This window comes from Mirounga angustirostris, unplaced genomic scaffold, assembly GCF_029215605.1.
Source record: "Mirounga angustirostris isolate CCGP_5_RB_7025 unplaced genomic scaffold, mMirAng1.0.hap1 SCAF_5, whole genome shotgun sequence".
In the NCBI taxonomy this organism is placed as follows: Eukaryota; Metazoa; Chordata; class Mammalia; order Carnivora; family Phocidae; genus Mirounga; species Mirounga angustirostris.
Window position 1 is genome coordinate 89,361,863 of NW_026991713.1, and position 23,292 is coordinate 89,385,154.

General features: G+C 44.1%; 1 protein-coding gene and 1 pseudogene across 1 annotated transcript in view; both read right to left on the reverse strand.

Annotated features, from left to right (window-relative positions):
- PTPRO (protein tyrosine phosphatase receptor type O) overlaps positions 1-23,292 on the reverse strand; it is a 241,860-nt gene that overhangs the window by 5,688 nt on the left and 212,880 nt on the right. Inside the window, exons 20-26 of the mRNA XM_064591529.1 lie at positions 16,306-16,396; positions 15,132-15,208; positions 14,421-14,555; positions 14,071-14,193; positions 9,083-9,237; positions 7,864-7,999; positions 710-830 (exon numbers count right to left, since the gene is read on the reverse strand). Of these exons, the coding sequence (XP_064447599.1) occupies positions 726-830; positions 7,864-7,999; positions 9,083-9,237; positions 14,071-14,193; positions 14,421-14,555; positions 15,132-15,208; positions 16,306-16,396 (822 nt within the window). The 3' untranslated portion in view covers positions 710-725. The remainder of the gene's footprint in view (positions 1-709; positions 831-7,863; positions 8,000-9,082; positions 9,238-14,070; positions 14,194-14,420; positions 14,556-15,131; positions 15,209-16,305; positions 16,397-23,292) is intronic.
- Positions 2,118-3,252, reverse strand: LOC123843933 (heterogeneous nuclear ribonucleoprotein A1-like; annotated as a pseudogene).

Below are 23,292 nucleotides of genomic sequence, written 5' to 3' on the forward strand. Positions count from 1 at the left end.
TTATCCATATGCTATTTATCCTTCCATATGAATGCTACAATGCACCCCTGTCCTCTCCCAACCCTGCGTATGGTCCCCCCACCTCACTGTACTCAGATACATTTCACACTGTTTACTGACTTGAATTGGCATATTGTTACTTCAGCTAAGAGTATAACACCTCCAAAATCAGATCTCCTGGTCAAAGTTGAGCACAAGGCATTGAATATGTTACTAATGTTTTCAGGAAGCTCTCAAGTAAGTGTTCACATAAGGGACGGAAGCAAGGCATTCCTTGACTTCACCATCCCGAGACTAGTGTTAATATTGTTTCTCTTCTTTGGGATGTGTACTCCAGCTCATATCTCCTTTGTAACCCCTTGTATGACCCTTGTAATCCATAAATATTTGCACAAAATATTGAGATAAACAGAGCGGCGGGAGGGTGGCATCCTGATATCTCAGGCACAGATCCAATATCAGAACAATTGAAAGTTCCGGATGCAGGGAAGGAAGGTCAAATCATAATGAGTTGCCGAAGCTCCTGCCTGTCATCCCCCAACCAAGGTGCACTGAAGCTCTAAGATCTGTATGGTATTACTGTCTCCCTATAACCACCTTTGGGGGGTCAGAATCAATACAACTGATGACTGCTGCCTTCTGTTGTATCCCATCACGTCCCCTTCCATGGTTCGAAGACAGAGTGCCCACGATGGCCTCGTCTACTTACTGCTCTGGATTCTGAACTAGGACTTGCTAACATTTTCATAGATGACATCGCTGATGCAGAACTGCTGCTTCTTCTTCATCCACATCAGTTGCACACACTGATGGATAAAAATGTACTGCTCCTGGAGCAAAAGACCAAAGCAGGGTTCAGAGCAAGGTATTGTGCAAACACATGCAAAGAGTTAGTATTTTCATACTACGGAAGGATTAGATACTATGATCTGATGTAAAAGGAAACAATATCCATTATTTATGAGATAATTTTATAACTAGAAAATCCAAGAGAATCGACTGTAAAAATATTTTGATTAATAATAGAGCTTAGGGGCGCCTGGGTGGCTCAGATGGTTAAGCGTCTGCCTTCGGCTCAGGTCATGATCCCAGGGTCCTGGGATCGAGTCCCACATTGGGCTCCCTGCTCCTTGGGAGCCTGCTTCTCCCTCTGCCTCTCTCTCTCTCTCTGTCTCTCATGAATAAATAAATAAAATCTTAAAAAAAAAAATAATAGAGCTTAGGTCATCACAATGTAACGCTAAAGGCAATGACTATCCAATCAATAAATCATGGGCCTATTTTGAAAAAAAAAATAGTGTATCATCTCATAATACACCAAAATGAATTCTGGGAAGTTTAACAAATTAAGCCATAAAATGGGGAAGGGGGGAAATACAGGTTAGTTTTTCTCTGATTACTTTTAGGAAGGACTTTCTAAACTTCAAAGCAATGTAATCACAAATGAAAATTTCAAACTACCGTTTTTAAAACAAAGTAAAATGAATAAAATAAAGGGTAAATTGGAAAATGGGAGGGAAAATTATTTTCTAAAATTATGACAAAATGTTGATACCACTTAAAAAAAATTTATTCAGTATCAAGATCAGACTATTACCTTTAGAAATCAACAGCATGGGTACAAAAAAAGGAAAAAGTCTACATTAAAACCCCTTGTTGGGATGCTTTCCACTTTCCACAGAACAGAAACTAAAATAACCTGTTATACAATTAGTCACAAATCCAGTCCTCGAGTTTTTTGCCCATGCATGCGAGTATTGTCTAAAACGTGTCTTCTTTGTAGCAGCTCAGCCCTGCCACCACTGTGCTTGGCTGAGGTAACAACTCCGTTGTAACCTGTAGCTTCCCTGACACGTCTCTGGCTCTCCGCTCCTGCTAAGCCTTGTTTCCTGGCAGTCATGAAAACCATCGCTTCTGCTGCTGCCGTAGCTACCGCTGCTGCTGGAACCGCCACAGCCACCTGAGGGGTTTGGTGAAGTACTTGGCCTCCACCACCAAGGGGCCAGAGCATCAGCCTCCAAAATTTCCTCCTTTCATGGGTCCAAAATTTGAAGATTGATTGTTGTAGGTGTCCAAATCATGATAGCTTCTGCCTCCTCCAAAACTGCTTCCATCATTATCAATCCATGATAGCCATCCTCACCACCACCATATCCACCACCACCACCAAAGCCGCCTCACCGGTTTCCTCGTGACCAAAGTTGTCATTCCCACCAAACCCACCTCCACAACCACCACCAAAGTTTCCAGCCCTCTCTTGCTTAGCTAGGGCTTTCCTTACTTCACAGATGTGGACATTCATGGTACGGGATTTTTGAATGACACTCTTGTCTACAGAATCACGGTCATCAAATGTTACAAAAGCAAAGCCTCTCTTTTTGCCGCTGTCTCGGTCAGTCATGATTTCAACCGCTTCAATTTTCCCATACTGTTCGAAGTAATCTCTTAGATGATGTTCTTCGGAGTCTTCTTTAATGCCACCAACAAAAATCTTTTTCACAATTAAGTGGGCACCAGGTCTTTGAGAATCTTCTCTTGAGACAGCCCTCTTTGGTTGCACAACTCTTCCATCCACTTTGTGTGGCCTTGCATTCATGGCTGCATCCACTCCTCCACAGGGGCATACGTGACAAACCCAGAGCCTCTGGAGCGCTTGGTGTTTGGATCTCTCATGACCACACAGCCCGTGAGCTCATTTCTCATTGCTCAAAATGGCTCCTCAGACTCTCATCAGTTGTTTCAAAGCTCAAACCTCCAATGAAGAGCTTTCGCTCCTGTTCAGGCTCTTGGGAGACTGACTTAGATATAACGGCGGTGGGAAGGGAGACTTTAATGACGCTTACTCGGTGGGCATCCACGGGCAGGAAGGAGTAACCTAATGAATGCATCTCGATACCTTTATTTTTGTTTAAAATTCCTCCAGTCAGTAACACACACACTTAAACTGGCCAATAAAATATATCGGCAATTAGACCAAATATTCCCGGAAGGCAGGGACTATATCTTTTTATTCCTCATGCTTAGCCCTCAGTTTGTGCTTATGAAAGGTTTTCTGAAGTAAACTGAGGAAATATTAAAACAGACGCAAAAGACAGTGACATAATAAAAAATGTAAGTTGAAACAATTGTGTTTCATCCATGATATGAGCAAAGCTAAAGGAAAATGGTAACGCTCGAAGAGGAGTTTGTTAAAGCTGTCATTTTTATCTATCTTGGGTGGAGGTGTTATTACTAAGGTGCTAGTAAATGACCTTGTGTACACAGATAGTAAACAAGTGGAAAAGGATCCAATTTAATGTTCTATAAAAAGGAGAATGGTTTAAATAAGGCACAGCAGATCTATACTGAAATATTAGTGTCCTTAAAATGAGATTTATAGAGTTTTGGACAATTTGGGATGATATGTATAGCAAACTGTTAAGTGGAAAATTACAGTGTAAAGTTAGCATATGTACATATAGCATGTAAGCATAATAGTATAAAAGTTATACTTGAATGAAGATGGAGATGAAATACATCAAAATATTGAGGAAGCTGTCTTGGTGCCATGAAATCCAAGTAACTTCATGATCTTTCACCTTTTTTCTTTATTTCCTAGAGCTTCTCTGTAATACCATTAGAAATAACCTTGACACAAAATCCAGTCATTATAGTCAAAGGATTTAAGGGGTCTTTTGTATGACAACTTTATAAAGGTTAGGTTAATACTTAAAGGTTGATACCTCAGCCTAATCTGTATTTTTCAACAAGCTTTGAAGAAAATATATTCCCTTATTTTGTGATAGTATCACATCCGTAGCTGACTACCTCTTCTCATTATCACACATCACTCCATTGTTTCTGGTGTTATCAAGCATCGAGCTCGGTTCAGGCCAGAGAGTGCCTTGTTTTTCAGTTCAGAACGACTCGGTGGCCAAACTTTGTGTCACAAAGAAAAAAAAGTAGCTGAACCACAGGAAAAGTAAATGAGAGACTATTTACAGACATATCCTTGAGAGCCCCTGAGAAGTCTAAGCTGCTGATCAGGATGAGGGCTGCTCAAAGCAAAGCCCTAACTGACCTCCAGGGAAAGCCTATTAGAGGAAAACTAAACAAAACATTTGATAGAAATAGAAGAGAGCCCAGAAGAGGTGAATGCCACCCATATAGAGCGCTGTATGGTTTCAAAGTGTACAGAGGCCATAAGTGATCCAGGCCGACTCACAGCGTCTGGCCTGCGGACCCGGACTCTCTAACTACCCCTTGCTGCTCCTGTGGAGAGGTTCATACCATGTGCCAGTCAGTTGAGAAAAGGGAAGAGAACATGTCAAAATGCAGCCCATGCAGTGCGTTGCTGTGACCTGAAATGTGCATCTCAGGACAGGCTGTTTTAATCAGTTAGTCTTGCTATTTCTAGACTGGGGCAGGGTGGTAGAATTGAGATGACGGGTGGTAGAATCGAGGAGGTAGGAAAATTAGAAAACCGGCCATGGGAGGGGACCTGGTCCACAGCACACAGGTGGTTTATATAGAGAATCGGAAATCAGCTGGAGAATCACTCTGGCCTCTTGAAAATCGTTAGTGTCAAAGGAGTACTGTGGGATGAAAAAGCTGAAGAAAATAATTTGTTTATTCCACTCCTTACTTGTTAACATCAGTAAGGTCAAAGGCAGCAGGACTGGGGTATTATGATTGGGCTCGAGGAGGATGTTAGGAAAACCCTAACATTCAGAATCCAGGTTGAACCATGAAAAGCACAGGAACCAGGAAAATACGAAGGTAAACGGACAAGATGTTCCAGACATAACTAACAAAACAGACATAAATAAATAACTCGAGCTAGAGAGCCTCCACTGCAGAATCCCGAGGGAACTCAAGAGTGAAGCTGGAACGGTTGGAAAAAAATCAGTAACCTGTGGTGACCTCCGCCTCTTTTGCTGACTTTGAGTTTTCCCACCAGAGTTCAGGGAAGGGATATTGTACTTTAAAAAGACTGTTTCCCTGGAGATGGCAACTTAAAAATGCTGCCATAAACAAAGAAGCCAAACAACCAAAATTTGGGACCGGAAAGTTAGGGAGAACACAAAACACTTCCTCAGCTCTTCTGAGAGGCACACGGTGGCTGCTGTAGTTTGGTGTGATTACCACACTTGAGGAGAGATAATGGTGTTGAAAACTGGACGGAGGGTCTGCCATGTGTAGGTAGTTTTTTTTTTTTTTTTTTTTTTTTAAGATTGTATTCATCCATTTGACAGAGAGAGAGCACAAGTAGGGGGAGTGGGAGAAGGAGAAGCAGGCTCCCGCTGAGCAAGGAGCCCCACTCAGGGCTTGATCCCAGGACCCTGGGATCATGACCTGAGCCGAAGGCAGACCCTCAACCGGCTGAGCCACCCAGGCGCCCCGTGGAGGTAGTTTTTAAAAAAAGGCATTAGGATTCTGTAATTGGGAAAGCCAAAGGCAACCAGGCTATAATCAAAGTCTATAAAGTTATAAGAGGCATACATTAAGTCAGTGGGGCAGACAATTCATCACATCCAAAATAATTAAAATCAGGAGAGGCCCTTTGAAGGCTGGGGATTGATAGACATAATGGGGGGTTTTAACCACATATTAGGATGTCAGTTTACGGCAGTGAAGATCAAAAATATGGACTGATTCATAAAGCACTGTTTAATCACTAGGTAGTGGGCTTCTCTGGGAAAGCAGAACATTTTGAGCTTAGGCTAATGAGGTCATGTTAACGTCCCCACCGGCGTAATTCCAAGGCAGTAGGGCTGGGATGTGAGTGGGCTCCAGGAAGTGAGCAGACAAACACATCATCAGTGGGACACCTGCATGTGAATGGGTCACTCTTTCCAAAGTGGTATGATCTTGCTGGAGCGCAGAAATAGATCCCTTGGGCTGGCTGTGTGGAGCCTTGGTCAGAGGGGAGTGGGGAAGCAGGAGAGAAAAGTAAAGGGGCGGGGGAGGGGGAACCAGAAGCGCAAACAGATAGCAGCCAATACTGCAGGCTCTTTGAGTTATGCTGACACCTAGTGGCGCTTAGTAGGAAAAGCATGGGGAAGACGAAGGCAGCGTTTAATCTCCTGGAAATTGAGTAAGAGGTCAGCCTAGGTTGTTTTCTACTCTGCAAGCGTTCCTCCCACACACACTCCTTGAGCAAAAAGGATTACTGTACGCTCGAAGCTGAGAAGTCGCAGGAGGGCATGGTGACGAGGATTATGAGCCAGCTATTGTGCGTAGGTTTAGGGGCTCACCCAGGTGCCCACCCGCGGCTGCTCAGAGGCGGTGTGATGCTGTGTGTGGGCAGCAAGCAGCCCAGGGCTAACCACTCCGGCAGGAGTGCATTCTGAGGCTTCCAGGCCGGAGAGGACTCGGTGGGAGAGGAGGGAGAGGGAGCACGTAGCACTGGTGGATATTTCTGGGGATGCTCCCGTGTTGTTACAGTGATAATTCCATTCCTTTAGATCAAGGGCACTGGCAGCACTGCTTGGATGGGAGCTGGAAATCCTTAAAATCATAAGGGGGGCAGAAAGCATAAATCCAACCCCTGATCATCATCCAAAGTGCATTGGGACAGAGAGTCACAGGGAGGACGAACTAATGCCAAACTTATTGAATCAAATCTAGCATTTCAAATATAAATTAAATCACGTCAGTTCCACAGTCTCCACTTGGTGGCATTTACCCAGATTGGCTGTCACCTTCACCGAACTCTCAGTCTGTTCAAAGAGGTTTTATTCTTTTTTTTTTTTTTTAACAATTTTATGTTTTTTTTTTTTTTAAAGATTTTATTTATTTATTTGAGACAGAGAGAATTAGAGCACATGAGAGGGGGGAGGGCCAGAGGGAGAAGCAGGCTCCCTGCCGAGCAGGGAGCCCGACGCGGGACTCGATCCCGGGACTCCAGGATCATGACCTGAGCCGAAGGCAGTCGCTTAACCAACTGAGCCACCCAGGCGCCCTCGAGCGAGTATTCTTTTTTTTTTTTTTTTTTAAGATTTTTTATTTATTTATCTGAGAGAGAGAATGGGAGACAGAGAGCATCAGAGGGGGAGGATCAGAGGGAGAAGCAGACTCCCCGCCAAGCAGGGAGCCCGATGCGGGACTCGATCCAGGGACTCCAGGATCATGACCTGAGCCAAAAGCAGTCGCCCAACCAACTGAGCCACCCAGGCGCCCCAAAGAGGTTTTATTCTATTATAGATAATATAGATACATCCATGTGCTCTGGGTTACTAAAGGACATATGAAACCACAGTGCAAGCGCTATACACTGAATGGATTTCTAGAGGCTAAGATCTATTTTTTTTTTTTTAAGATTTTATTTATTTATTTGAGACAGAGAGAATGAGAGACAGAGAGCACATGAGAGGGGGGAGGGTCAGAAGGAGAAGCAGGCTTCCCGCCGAGCAGGGAGCCCGATGCGGGACTCGATCCAGGGACTCCAGGATCATGACCTGAGCCGAAGGCAGTCGCTTAACCAACTGAGCCACCCAGGCGCCCTATACTTTTTTTTTTTTTTTAAGATTTTATTTATTTATTTGAGAGAGAGAATGAGAGACAGAGAGCACGAGAGGGGAGAGGGTCAGAGGGAGAAGCAGATTCCCTGCCGAGCAGGGAGCCCGACGCGGGACTCGATCCCGGGACTCCAGGATCATGACCTGAGCCGAAGGCAGTCGCTTAACCGACTGAGCCACCCAGGCGCCCAGATCTATTTTTTTTTAATACCTTGAAGCAGTTTGAACATGCACACTGAGAAACTGGGAAGAGCAGAGGCAGAAAAATAAAAACTGAGACACCTGTTTTGAAACATGAGACTGAATCATGGGAAGTTTCTCAGTCCAGGGCACATTTGAAAATGCGTTTTGAGTCCGTTCCTACCTCTGTCTGCACCATAGACATCCGGTAGGATCGCATTTCGGACACCAGCCCTAAGATGTCGACAAACTCATGATCCCGAATGTGCTGCAAGAGCCTGTCCAGGGCAACGAATGTTCCCGTCCGGCCGACTCCGGCACTGCAAAAGAGTGTTTGGACAGCATATTCCTCAGACAGTCCCTTTACACGGTTGCAAACACATGGGCCGCTAGAAAACCCCCCAAACTACAGGTAGCACCACTCAGAAAAAAAGAAGAAATACTCCTGACAATATTTTCCTGATTTTGAAGTACATGATTGTGGTTGGTATTTTTTTTTTTTTTCGTTTTTAAAGATTTTATTTATTTATTTATTTGAGAGTGAGAACACAAGTGGGGAGGGCCAAAGGCAGAGGGAGAAGCAGACTCCCCGCCGAGCAGGGAGCCCGATGCGGGTTCGATCCCGCGACTCCAGGATCATGACCTGAGCCGAAGACAGACGCTTAACCGACTGAGTCTTTCAGTGTCACGTTTCTGACTCACCCTGCTGCCTCCCTCAAAGAGGTGCATGGGTGCACAGCCTTAGCCCCACCCCGGTCCAGCCACAGGGCACCCTGCTTCCTGAGGAAGGTAAGGATTCCAGAGGGAGCCGGCTGGAGAGTCGCTTCCTGCTCTCAGCGGATACACAGAAAACAAATCCAGTTTTCTGTGTAGCCTCAGAGTTCGGTGCACACCCCCTGCTGGAAAGTCGGCTCGAGAGGCCACACACTAGTTCTAGCTCTGGGGCTGCAGCCATTTGCAGGCGGGCAATAATATTTATATTATTCAGGGCTGTGATGAGCTATTTTTAATCTGACTTTGTATTTGGCCATGTTATAAGCCACTCAGAATCACTGAGAGGCTAGGGTACTATCCCACAGCACCTAAAGGCAAGGATTTGAGCCCTAATCCCTCCCCATGCTAGCTGCCTGAGTTTGTGTGAATCCCTTTACCTCCCCTCTTCTCAGTTTGTTTTTCATCTGAAAATGAGAATAATAACATCTACCTCATAGGCTATGGGAGATAAGAAAAGCCATAATATAAGTAAATCATGTATCAGGTAAGATATCAATTGTAAATTTTAAAAAAAGCCATAGTTTACATAATGGCAAATTCAGTGTGACGGGGTATATGGAACGGTGGGCTCTTTGCTTGGAAAACAGAGCCCGTGGGACCCTAACAGAAGATAAGGCTGATGAGGTTACCTGCAGTGCACGATCATGGGGCCCTTGCTCTTGGTAGCTTGCTGTCGAACCACGTGTACAAACTGCAGGATGCTCTCCGCAGCATTTGCCGTGGGCACCCCGTGATCAGGCCACGCCGTGTAGTTGAAATGCATCACATCCTGCATCTCATCAGCCTTTAGGGGAAAAAGCCAACACAAGCATGAATGTCTCAGTGCGCCGGCCCGATGGCCTAGGCCTCCATGGCAGCTCACAGGTTAATGGCTTCTAAAGTTCAAGCCACGTTCCCCTCCTGGCCAGTCCTCTTCCCTTCCCAGCTCTGAGGATGGTGTCTGGCCCAAAGCAGGCCCTGAAAGAAAAATACTAATTGTGTAAAACTTCGAAGAGTAGGATAAATAGGCGAATCTATGCCTTTGTAGAGATAAGAGCTCAAGCCGATCAGGGTGTGCCTCCTGGCTCGGCCACTCGGCAGTTACATCAGCGTTGGTCCAGGAATCCCATGGAAGGTGCTGTTGGTTCCTGCCTGCCCCCGGGTCCCCTTTGCCAGGCTGATGCACCCCCTTTCCAGCGGCTGCTAACAGCATATGGCTGTGTCCTCCTCATAGCTGTCCTCCACAGAGGGAACTGCCTGCCTTTCTGGAGTGTGCCCGAGGGGATGTGTTCTCCTGATGAGGGCAGTGCGTAGCTAAGGAATGACGGATACTGGGGTACAAATGCCTGCCCCCTTACGTCAGGGGGCACAGCTAACAGCACAGTGCCATTCACTGCCCCGGCCATCTCCGTGGGACCCAGCCGAGGCCAGAATTCAGCGGAACCCACAGCTGCGTGTAGCTCCTTCCCTGCCCTGGCCTATCCTGATTCCCTTGTTCCCTTAGAGATTTGACCCAAGACTGTACTTTCAAAAAGTCACCAATATGACAATCCCTGTCTTGTGCTCTGACCCAAGACAGACTTGCTGAACATGTTTTCTCATGCTTAAAATGAGCCCTTTTAGATGTTATAGGATAAAATAACCCATCACAAGGGTGGTTGTGAGGATTCAGTGTGCTCATGTCTGTGAAGGATGGGACCTGGTAGATATGGTCATCACTACTACCTAATTACCACCACTCTCTCCCAGCTCAGTGCAGGCTTATGGTTGGTTCTGGGAATCCCCGTGGGTCGGTATGTTTTGTATATTTATCTCATTCATATTGACGCATATGTCAAATGTGTTCTTGTCCCCTCTGAACTGAGAATTATCAGTTAGGGTGTGGGCCTTCAAGATTCACTCTTTTTTTCTTTCTTCTTTCTTTCTTTCTTTTTTTTTTTTTAAGATTTATTTATTTGAGAGAATGTAAGGGAGAGGGGCAGGGAGAAGGAGAGTCTCAAGCAGACGCCACACGTCAAGCAGCCCATGCGGGGCTCGATCTCACTGCCCTGAGGTCATGACCTGAGCCAAAACCAAGAGTCGGATGCTTAACCAACTGCACCACCCAGGCGCCCCAAGACTCACTCTTTTTAGTCTCTACTAATTTGTAAGCATAAAGATTTATTCTGTTCTTATTATCAACTATCAGAAATAGTCCAAATCCAGGCCTCACAAAGATCTAATTCATCCCCTTCCCTCAAACTTGCTAAGAACCTAGAATGCGCTCGGTGAATGGAATACTGTATCATAATTTGGAAGAATTTGGCCTGGTAATGAAACTAAAGCCAGGTTCAGGTATTGAAGAGAAATGAATTCCAAAGAGTCATTGGCCTTGGGTGGAGTAAAATTTGTATAAATATAAGTAAATGCATAAACAAAGCATATACGTAAATACGTGATAAGATACATAATAAGATCTGTGTAAACATAAGTAAATCAGCACTTCGACTGGACCCCCTGTCCCCTAGGCACTCAAGGCTATCCACTCCCAGCCACATGCAGTGCCTCCCTCACTGCCTTCAAGGGCTCTTTCTTAGACACATGGAGCATGGGTGCAAAAGTCTGCAAAGATGCTGGCGAATCTCACTGCTGTTTTCAGGAGGTACGGCAAGGAAGTAACCCAAGCATAATAAATTGTGCAGAATGATTCCATTACTCAGCACCATGAGGATTTAAGCATACTCAATCACTAGATAACTTTGGTTGCCCAGAAAAGCTCACAAAAAATGTTAACTCTTTTCCAAGGCTGATTACAGGCTTTGCTCAAAGACTTGTACATGGTAGGCAATACATATGTGTGTATAGATATATATACATATATATAATTGATCTGAAAATGTATCCAGCTAAAATATGCAAAGTGGTTCAAAACTGGGAAACACTTAAATTGTCATTAGTCTCTATCAGGGTGATCCCTGTCAGCTGAATAGCAAGGCACGCGTCGATGGGAACAAACATATTTTTGCTGGTTTCAGTCTCCAGTTCCTACGCAGTTCAGGCCAAGTTTTCAAGCCCTGGAAGGCGGCAAATTATGTGTTACGGTCATTTTCCTCCTTTCTTATTAAATGAGAAAACCATCCTTGTTCATCTTAGCCATTTCAAAATTTCTCTTACCCCGATGTCCTCATTCATGTACTTTTATCTGGTTGTACTCTGAAAGCTCCCATATATCAATATGGAAGGAATAAAGAAGAGTGTGAGCAAAAATTGAAACAAATAGAAAAACATGCGCATGAGCACAGCACAATATTCTTTCGCAATACAACCTTCATCCAGGAAGCATAAAACTTAGATTCGGTTTATGGCCAAAAGGGGGCACTCTAGGACCGAATGCTTGTGACTACTGAATAGGCATCTTACCAGAACATACTATTATTCAATGTTTTATTTCAGTGTTTCGAGCCCTTGACACGATTATCATTGAAAGATAGGTCACGGGCGCCTGGGTGGCTCAGTTGGTTAAGCGACTGCCTTCGGCTCAGGTCATGATCCCGGAGTCCCGGGATCGAGTCCCGCATCAGGCTCCCTGCTCAGCAGGGGGGGGGGGGGGTCCTGCTTCTCCCTCTGACCCTCCCCCACTCATGTGCTCTCTCTCTCTCTCTCTCTCTCTCTCTCATTCTCGCTCTCTCAAATAAATAAATAAATCTTTAAAAAAAGAAAGAAAGAAAGATAGGTCAGCATTTAAGACCAAGGACGAGAAGCATAGGACTGACCAGACACTGCTCTATGTGACTCTTCTCTGTCAAGGAAACAGGCGTGGAACAGACCCTATTTTGTGCTCTGCAGTCTCTTTTCTCCTGAATGCAAACTCAGGGAATTATTTGTTCTACGTTTACCCAGCAGTTTACACTGGCTTTCCGGCTGAAACAGCCAAGAAACAAAGCTGGATTCAAACGGCATTCGGGCTGTCAAATATTTTCCCTGAGGAACGTCTGTGAGATTTCCAAGTGTTTTATTATTTTTGAAATCGTTCATTCATTCACTCATTTATTCATCCCACAAAGATTTTATAAATGGCAAAGGGTTGCGATTACAAAGCTTATTACAACAGGGTACGTGCTTCCCAAACTCACAGCACGCTGGGGGAAGAGGACATGAAGAGAGACAGTTATAAGCATCTCTGGTGTCCTGTGATAGAATAATCTAGATGAGACTAGAGCAGAGGGGGAAGGAATAAAGCTGTCTGGAGACTAGGGAAAAAAGCTTAACAAAGGAGGTGACCTTTGAATTGAAACTCTGAGGGGGAAGTGTTTAGGGAACAGGCAGACATGGCCATTTCAAAAGTATGGAACAGCGCAAAGCAACAGTCTGCTAAGGATTTGCCTAAATTCCCCTGTAGCAAAAACCGTTTTGTTAACTACCAGTGATTAAGAAGTGATTAAACTTGCAAATATCAATAAATGACGAATTAATGAGTACTTCTGCTGTATTGATACGGACAATCTTTGTTTCCATTGTCCACATTAAGGGTCAGCAGATGTTTTCTGTGAAGGGCAGACAGTAAATATTTTAGGTGTTATGGGTCATAGGGTCTCTGTTGCAACTACTAGAGCTTGATGTAGCACAAAAATGCTCATCGGTGACATGTAAGCAAATGTGTGTGTGGCTCTGTCTCAATAAAATGGTATTTGTGGACACTGAAATGTGAATTTCATATGATTTCCATATTTTGTGAGAAATATTATTTTTCTTTTTTTTTTTCCACCCACTTAAAAATTAAAACTCATTCTTGGCTCACAGGCTTTACAAAACAAGCAGTGGTCCATCGGTCCACAGCCCAGTCTACCATCCCCTGACGTATACGTTTAGGAAGTGCTGTTTCTAAGCAGAGAACATTACAATGAGAATGTTCCTATTCAATGTTGTCCTCAACAGAGAGCATGTTCAAGTGACTACTAGTAAAAATGCCCTCCCCTCTTCTGGGACTGCCATGTGTGAAGAAGGCAACAGGGTGACTGGTTGTTGTCGGCCCCTAAGCAGCACATAAACATTCAGCATAAGCTCAAAGGTTAATCATCAGAGAGGTAGCAGGTCCGGGAAAAGGAGACTTTTCCTGGACATGCTAATATTCAGAAATCAATGGCATTTTAAAAGAGGTATGGAACCATGGTTAAAAAGGCCTGAAGTAGCTTTGACATAGTAAAAACCAAACCAGAACAAAAATAAGGAAAAAAGCCAAACAAAACCAAACCCAAACTACTAAGTTATGGTCTAAGTGTTTAAAGTTTAAGTGTGTCTTATATATCCTAATTATTCGCACATGGAATTTAGTATAAGTACTGAGAACTTCTCTCCTCAGTCATAACTGGTGAGCGGGTGATTCCCCGAGTCTCCTCTTGCCCTGGGCTAAACTGAGATGGAACCATGAGGACTTTTCATCCCATCTCTTCGGGCTCTCCAGGCCAACCATTTCATCCACACCATTGTGGATGAAATGGGAAACCAATACATTCAGAAAGTGGGATTTATCTCTTTATCTCTTGAAGAAAGCACTGTTGCAAAGCCTGAAGAGCTCACAGTCTGAGGTGACGGTGGGTTGGCCTCTGACACGTGGGTGTCCCCTCAGCATGAGGACCTGAAAATGTGCTTCGTGACTTACATAGTTGATCCGGAAGTGTCTGCAGGCCCAGTCATCCCTCTCTTCCTCCGAGATCATCTCCACGGTGATGTCTCCGTAAGCTATGGGTTCTTCCGTGAACGGCCAGTAATGGTCACATTTCACCTGAGGGGACAATGGCACAACCTTTTAAAACAAACAGGCTATGGAAGAAAGAGTCTGTGCTCACTTAGGGAAAACAGAAGTCCTTGCCTCTGAAGGACTGTATTGTACTATTGTGAGGAGGAAAAATGGAGCAAGTGGAAGTTTCTGGTATACAGTAAGCACTCAAGCCATGACCACGGCTAGTACGGGTTGTGCTGCCAGTGGGGACAGCCCTCTTGGGCACTTACCCTTCTTTTCTCGTTACACTGCGTGAGCATGACAATGATCTGGGACTTCTGTTGTAGAACCATCTTCCAAAAGTCATTTCTGGTCTCAGGCAGTGGTCCCTGTGTGGCAATATACTCCTGGGATGAGTTGTATCCCTGAAAGATGAAGTCACCAAGTTGTCACCTAAGGAGCCCCAGTCAACACCAAATGCTGGTCCACATGAAAGAGGAAAACCTGAGAATTTACTGGGGGATGAGCCTGGCAAAGGATCACATACCTGGGTCGTATTCTTTCCCTTTTACATCAAAGAGGTAGTCAGAGTAACAGACCCGTGTAGGTCAGCGTGATTGTAAGCCTTGTTCTCACACCTTTTTAATGAGAACAGCCACTATTTTTGAAGAACAGGGGCTCAGGTGGAGCCCTTTGAGTTGAGTTGCTGAAACCGAAAGCTAAACCCAACACAGATGATCTTTAGTGTAATTATTTACTTTCACTTTCACCAGCTTTTACAAAGAAATCCAAACATTACTCATCTAGGGGCTTTTCCCCCCATTCCTTATTCTGAAGAGGAATAATGGGAAGTGTTCCTGAGAGTCGGGTGGCTAGGTGGAGAATGGCTCTCTTTACAACTGTTGGATGCATCCCCGGAGCCTGCATTGTCCTCCTCTGGCTGAGCTAGAATTTGGATGCCTGGTTAAAAAAAAATTTTTTTTTTACTGTGTTTTACTCACAGGAATGTAGTTGGCATTGATATAGTCCGTGCCTTCCTCTTCATTCATGGAGACTAATCTTACTCGGCTAAAGTCATCTGTAAAGAACGAGAAGAAAAGAAATATTAAAAATGTGAGCAGAAAGAATTGTCTTGACCTTCTCTAACCAAACAGCAAGTCAGATCAGCCCGTGACAGAGTAGGTCGAGTTTATTTTAGCCTGATATTTCAGCCACACCTCAATCTTTGTTTCTTGTTTAAACAAATATAGAAACACATCTCAATCACCGTTTCCTCTCCATCAGCTCCCCTGTGCTTGTCTCAAGCTTGTGGGGTCATTGTCCAGGACATTTAGAGGAACTAAAGTATCTGGTGGGTTGTATGGAAGGCTAGAAGATATAGCCTAAATCCATGAATTCCATGTCACCTAGCACATCCAGAAAATCCACTACCTTTGGGAAATCTAGAGAAGATGGAGTTGCACAGACTTTGTGTAAACAGATTTCAGATGAGAAAAGTACATTCTGGAATGTGTACAGATGAAAAGTGTTATAATGATGACACTATGCAGTTTTATTAAGAAGGCCGATCAAGGAGAAAGTTCTCCTTCTAGAGCTTTTTCAGCTCCCCTCCTCCCCCTTCTCCATTTCTCCCAGCACTACCCGCCCCCCCGACCTCTATCCACTGTGGCAGAGAAGAAAGTTAAATTTATATTGGAATGTATTTTATTTGTCCGTTAAATGCTTCATATTACTTTTTTCTCGAATGTTGCTTTTATTACAAAATGCTAAGCAACAAGAGAACCTACCAGAAGTAAGAAAGAGGAGGCATTTTAGTACATTGCACTCCTTCCCTTGTCAGGGAGTTGACTGAAAATAGTTTATGAGAGCTCAGATTATCTTATCCTAATTTGGCTAAGATTTCTGATCTCTGAAGAGCCAAATGGCCAGTCTTTCCTGATCACCAGACACAATTCAGTTGAAAGCAAAGAAGTTCAGTATTCCTACATAGGATGGTACCCTATGTTATTTAATAACATCAAAGCATGAATGGGACCAATGCAATAGCAGAGATGGCCTTGAGGATCCAGACCGCAGCTGGGCTTGGCCAGAGATTGGGGAAAATGATGAATCTGCAGTAACAGTCTGTCAGCCTTTGAGAGACGTGAACAGGATAGGCTCTAGTGAGAATCTTACACGGTAGGATGTTTGTGTAACGATTTTTACATCGGTTCAGTGGAAGGTCTGCCGCAAAGTGGGGGATGTCCAGTCCAATCAATTTCAACTCCTGTAAATGACAAGAGAATAGAGTTGAGATTTCAGTAGTTGGTGTGGATTGGATTATTGTTCACACTGTATTTTTCCTCACTCCCTGCCTGTAATAGAATTATCACACCCCATCTTCCACACGATGTTCCCGTTGCTCCCTTTTGGGACAGAGTGCACTTCTCCACTCCACTCTTCTCAACTTTCTTTGGCCAATGAACTTGGGTAGCAATCATTCTGATCAGAAGCTTTAAGTGTGCTTGCTCAGTTTGGTTTTCCTTTCATCTGCCATGAAAAGAACATGCTCAGGGAGGCTGCTGGCTCCAGAATGAGGAGATGCTTAGAACAGACCTGACTCTGTCCTACAGACCCTTGAAGGAGGAAAATAAATAAATGTTGTCGCTGCTCATTGAGATTTTGAGATTAACCCTATAGGATGCTTCTATAGCATTATTGCAGGAATAGGGCTAATATAATACATAAATACCCTGGATAGCTTAGTGATCACATGGAGAAGGTAAGAATTATGTGTATCACCCAAGGTATGGAAAATTTGAAAACAGAGACACATTTCAGGTTTTTGGAGGTCTATGTTAACTGAAATGTACACAATATGTGTAAACATTTCTATTCTATGGGGAAATGTAGGTGTTTGTCCTACAGGCAATAGGCCTTAGAGAAAGTAGTAAGAGAGTGAAAACAAGTGGGGAATATTCCCCATGTTACAAGAAGTAAGATCCACAGGCACTAAGTATCTGGTAATAAATTGGAGAGTGAAGATGAATCAGTAGTGGGCAGGCAAACCTTTCAGTGAAAATAGGAACAACCAAATATCTGCCTGTATGTACATATCAGTACTGCTATAAAACCTATAATCCAATTGCATTGGTAGGGCAATTTTTATATAAACAGACAACCATCACACTTCAACAAGATTATGTGATGGGCTAGGGGGGCTTCTAAGTGTTCATCTCATGTGTCTTCTAGGAAACAAGCTGGTATGGTCAGGCCACCTGGATTTCCCAGGAGGTATCATTGATGGTGTGGTCGGTGTGAATAGCTCCCTGGAGTTGGGCAGTGCACAACCAGTGCAGCAGATCTGGTTATGTTCCTGTACAAAGTTCAGGGAAATACTAGTAAACAGCATATACAGCCATCTACAGATGGAATGATCTATAGAGTACGCACTTCTCTGTGAGACTACTAGCTGAGGCTGTAATTGTTTTTACTCAGATAGGACATTAATGTTGTGCTCACATTTCACTCTTCATAATTCCTCCCAATTTTTACTCCATCGAATCATAATCGAGAGGAATACATAGCTGGGGTTAGGGTTTGGGAGCATCTTTGAAAGACTTTTTTTTTTTTTTTTTTTAAGATTTTATTTATTTGACAGAGAGAAAGACAGCCAGAGAGGGAACACAAGCAGGGGGAGTGGGAGAGGGAGAAGCAGGCTCCTGGCCGAGCAGGGAGCCCAATGCGGGGCTCGATCCCAGGACCCTGGGATCATGACCGGAGCCGAAGGCAGACGCTTAACGACTGAGCCACCCAGGTGCCCCTCTTTGAAAGACTTTTGAAGGGGGCTGGAGACATTGGTGATGTTTTGAGAGACCAAACAGGCACATCTCTTTCATGGCCTTTCTAACTTGATATAAGCATTCTTTGCAAAGCATATGTTTTAAAGAGACCAAGTTCTTGAGTCTTCTCTTGTTTCCACATAGAAGTTCCTTGACAACTAACTGGGATGCAACGCTGTGGTCCACACGGATGGACTCACTCGAATCACTCAGATCTCTCTCCTCCTTCCATTCTGCAACACTTTGGGCTTTTTAAGATCATGAAATCCCAAGCTCTGGGGCCCAAGTGGAAGCCAACCTTAAAGACAAGCTATGCTGACTTTGATCCTCAATTCACAAAGGGAGTTTTTCTGTTTCAGGCAAAATCCTTGCTTGCTAAATGCCTTTAACCAGAAGCATGTCACTGTCACTTTATAAGTGGTTTTTTCGTTTGAAAGGGTTTTCAAAGACTGACTACATTGTTCTTATAAGTAACAAAGTTTATTTTTAGCAAACTTCAACCAAATCAGTGTTATTTTTAGGTTAGTTCCTCTTGGAAGCTAGACGCTAATTTAAATGATGCTCCCATTGCTTAAAATATTTTGGAAGTCTACCTCCTTTAGAGAGTGTCTCTAGAGATAGTTGGTCAAAACATCTGGCTTCTTTTGGTGTACCACTCCTTAACTGTAGGGTCTTGGAAAAGTAGTTCAACTCTTGGTAACATCAGTTTAGTTATCTGTAAGATAAGGCTAACAACATTTCCATCCCTCAGTCACGTATAGTGACCCTCCAAGGGAACGATTAAACTCAACAAATATGAATACAGCACTATTGATGATGGCGATGAAATGCTTCTGTTCGGATTCTTTGTTTTGCTTTGCCTGGATGCATAACTTCTCCCTCCTCTGCCATTGGCACTAACAGACCGACAACTTTCCCCACAAATGCCCCGCTTTGAGGACAGACTGAGGAGCCACAGGAAGAGGCCTCGGTGATGAAAGAAAAGTGTGGAAACAGATTGGAGCTGGGAGCTGGAGCACATATGGAAGCTGACTAACTGACAGAACTTTAATTGTGTGTTGCCTCCCTGCTGTAAATGCCCTAAGCTGATAAGAGAGGTTTAACTGGCTGAACACTGTAAACATAAATTGCCAAGGCTGAACCACGGCAGAGCGGGAACGGCGGATGTACACAAAATGCTCTGCAATCTTTTGTAATTTAGCCTGTCGCTCAGTGGAAAATCAAATACTAAGTTTCCGGATCAGTAGTTTTGCAGTTGTTCTCTTTCCAGCCATATGGAAACTCCAGAGGCTTAAATCTTCATAAAGGCAAAGGACGAGGTGATGGCCTGAAACTGACATAAATCATTTTTGAATTTTCAGTTTTGTTTCTATTATGATTTATCACTCTGTGTGTTTTTCCCTGGGCCACGGAGTCATCCACAGCGGGATGAGTGGTGGCTCCCCCAAAGATGTGTCCACATGCTAACCCGCAGAACCTGTGAATGTGGCCTTATTAAAAAAGAGGCTTTGCAGATGTAATTAAGTTAAGGATCATAAGATGAGATTATTCTGTATTATCTGGGTGGGTCCTGTATCTAAGAACACGTGTCTTTCTAAGAGAGAGAAGAGAAGGCCATATAAAGACAGAGAAATAGATTGGAGTCATGCAGCTGTAAGCCAGGAGCACCTGGAGCCTCCAGAAGCTGGAGGAAGCAAAGAAGCATTCTCCCCTAGAGCCTTCAAAGGAAACATGGCCCTGATAACATTGATTTTGGACTTCCGGGCTCTAGAATTCTGCGAGAATAAATTTCTGTTGTTTTAAGTGACCAAGACTGTGGTAATTTGTTTCGGCAGCCCTAGAAATCTAATACAGTCCCCAAAGCCCAGTGGCAGTCTACGTTGGGTTGGCTGAGTTTGAAGCATGCAAGTCGGGGAAAGCAAAGCACAAACATATGCACTGCGTCAGTCTGTTCAGGCTGCCATTGCAAAACTCCATAGACTGGGTGGTTTAAACAATGGAAATGTATTCCTCACAGCTGTGGAGGCTGGGCAGGCTAAGATCAACGTGCCGACAAGGTAGACGTCATTCTGGGGCTTCTCTTGGCCTGCCTGTGACCATCGTCTTGCTGTGTGCTCACGTGACCTTTCTTGTCTAGCCCTACTTACCTTCCCAAGCCTCCATCTCATCAGCATACCAATTTTGGGAGGACACAGGCAGCCCATAACATGCACAGTCATCTTTTGAGAAGAGTGCAAACTCTAGTCTGGCTCTAGAGTCTGTAACAATGTCAGCAGGGGCTAAGTATTTGGGACAGGTTGGACATCAGAGTCAGGCGGGTTCGATTACTAGACTATGGAACAAGTGAGGAGACACGACGTCACCAGCGGTGTTGACAGTAGAGGTGCCAAGTGTGGCAGGGTACAAGGCTCGGTGGAATTGGGCCAGGTCTGGCTCGTTTTCAGGAAAACCCTAAAGGAGGTGGGATTTAGAAGAGGTGTTTAGTGAGGCTCTGTATTCATTTCTGAGGGCTGCCGTAACAAAGCACCACAAGCTGGGGGGCTTCGAGCAACAGAAATTCATTGTCTTACAGTTCTGGAGGCTATATGTCTGAAATTGAGGTGCTAGCAGGGACTTCTGACGTCTGTCACTTATAGAGGAATATCAGGGCATCCTTCCCGCCTCTTCCTAGCGTCTGTGGTTTGCTGGCAACCTTTGGTATTCCGTCACTTGCAGCTCTATAACTCCGATCTCTGCCTTTGTCACCACATGGTGTTCTCCCTGTTCGTCTCTGTGTCTTCGCACAGCTGTGTTTCCATAGGGACACCAGTCAGACTCAGAGCCCACGCCACTCCAGTATGACCTCATCTTAACTAATTACATCTGCAATGACCCTGTTTCCAAATAAGGTCATATTCTGAGGTACTGAGTGCTTAGGGCTTCAACATATCTTTTGAGGGATACAATTCAACCCAGGACAGGTACTCTAAAGGAAGAATGGGGTGCAGTAATAATGGGCATCTTGGGGAGGTGATGGAGGACTGGAGGAGAAGGGCACCAACCTCAGGGGAGTCTAGCAGGGGCTGGCAGGGCCCTGGCCCACTAGGACGGGATTGAGGGGCCACACTCCAGCTGCTGGACAGATCGCTAGTATAGACACCTAGAAACAGAGACCCAAACTAGAAGAGGAGGGAAAACTCAGGTCTGGGAACCAAGCAAGACCCCCGGAGTAAGCACTGTTGGAGAGAGTTCAAGGTGACTTCTTTCAACAAAGGCTGCAGGCAGGTCTCCAGCGAACTGGACTGGAACACGAGTAAAAGGAGCTGCCAATGGGAGCTACTAGCAGAAATCAAGGCTCATCTCTCATGAACTACGTGGCAAGGAATACAGTCCCTTTTGGCATCTGCAGCCACGTTTCTGAACAAAGATGGTGAGAGCTTTCATTAGCCTCCTGATCAAACTAATACAAAACATAGAGATTAATGGCAGAATGAGCAATATATGGTATATCTCGTGGGCTCTCCAATTTCAAGCTCTAAAGTCTGGCTCTTCAAAACCTTTCCATATGAGACATACAAAATGAGGAACTGAATCTAATCCCTGAGTCCCAAACCTCCTTAAGAAAAGATGCACATTTTCATCAGAAGGATAATCAATCTTTCCAGCAGATCCAAAATCAGATGCAGAGTGAAAAAGGGATGTATTTAGTGAGTGCAAATTAGCAAATCATAGAGCTTCATGTATGACTTACAGCTGTATCGGTAATATATGTAAATCCAGACATTAGTTTCAATTTGCATAATGCTTATAAATGATGTAATGTCTCAGTATGAGTGTGATCTTTCAATGTCAGTATCAAAATGAAGACAAGTATTAAGCATTCATATAAACAGAACAAATAACTGTTCAGCTACTGAATTTAGCTAGACCAGCTGATTGGGCCATTTTGATACCCTCTTGGGTTCTTATTAGAGCAGGAAACCTTTTTTTTTTTTCCCTTAAGTTTCGATTAATTACCAACTTCAGGAAAATTTGATGGCTGCCATGTGAAAGGTCTGACATACATCATAAAATCAGGTATGAGTGTGAGTCTTTGAAAACAGATGAGGGTACCGGGACATGGAACCTGAGGGAGTGGAGGCAGGGGGTCGGGGGTGTTGTTGGAGGCTGGTGGTGCCTGAGGGCTGGTGAACAAAAAGGGAAGTGAGTCACACCCATGGGTCACTGCTTGGGCAAATGTTAAAAAGTACAGTCTGAGCCTATGACTTAAAGCAGACTTCTGGAGAATAATTTATATTTTCTCACCAGAGCAGGGATACAATATCAGGACTCGGCACCAAATAAATTACATATAGGATCAACAACGTTCTAAGAACAAAGAAAGATGAAGAAAAGCTTCAGAATAAATAAAGATACTAAATGCTCCTTCAAATCATGGTGTGACGGGTAATTTTATGTGTCAGCTTGGTGAGCCTAGATAGTGCTTAGTCAAACATCAATCTAGATGTTGCAAGAAGGGTTTTTTTTTAGATGTGATTAACAAAGCAGATTACTCTCCATAATGTTGGTGGGCCTGATCCATCAGGTGAAGACCCTAAGAGAAATGACTGAGGTGCCCTGAGGAGGAAGACATTCTGCTTCCTGGTTGCTTTTGGATTGAGCAGCAACATCAATTTTTCCCTGGGTCCAGAGTCTGCCCTGCAGTTTTCAGACTTGTGAGCTCTCACGACTGTGTGAGCTCGTTCCTTCAAATAAGACTGTCTCTTGGGTGCCTGGGTGGCTCAGTCGTTAAGCGTCTGCCTTCGGCTCAGGTCATGATCCCAGGGTCCTGGGATCGAGTCTTGCATCGGGCTCCCTGCTCGGCAGGAAGCCCGCTTCTCCCTCTCCTACTCCCCCTGCTTGTGTTCCTGCTCTCGCTATCTCTCTGTCAAATAAATAAATAAAATCTAAAAAAAAAAAATAATAAATAAGACTGTCTCTTTATATATATATTTCTTCAATTATATTATAGTATATAGGCTATGCATCTTATAATAATTACATAAGAATTTTATAATTATATAAGAAATATATAATGTAATGAACTTATGGATGAATTATATGATTACATTATATTGTATTAGTGTTTATACATGTATATATTTCCTATTGGTCTGTTTCTCTGGAGAATTCTAATACACGTGAGTTAGAAAGCTTGGATGTACCCTCGTCCCACATTTAGTCCAGGGTCTCTCAATGGAACACTATTGGCCTGGAACAATTCTTTATTGTGCAGGACTGTCCTACTCATCACAGAACATTTCTCATCCCTGTCCCTTTCTCCGTTGAATATCACTAGTAGCTTCTTCCCAAGGCATTATGA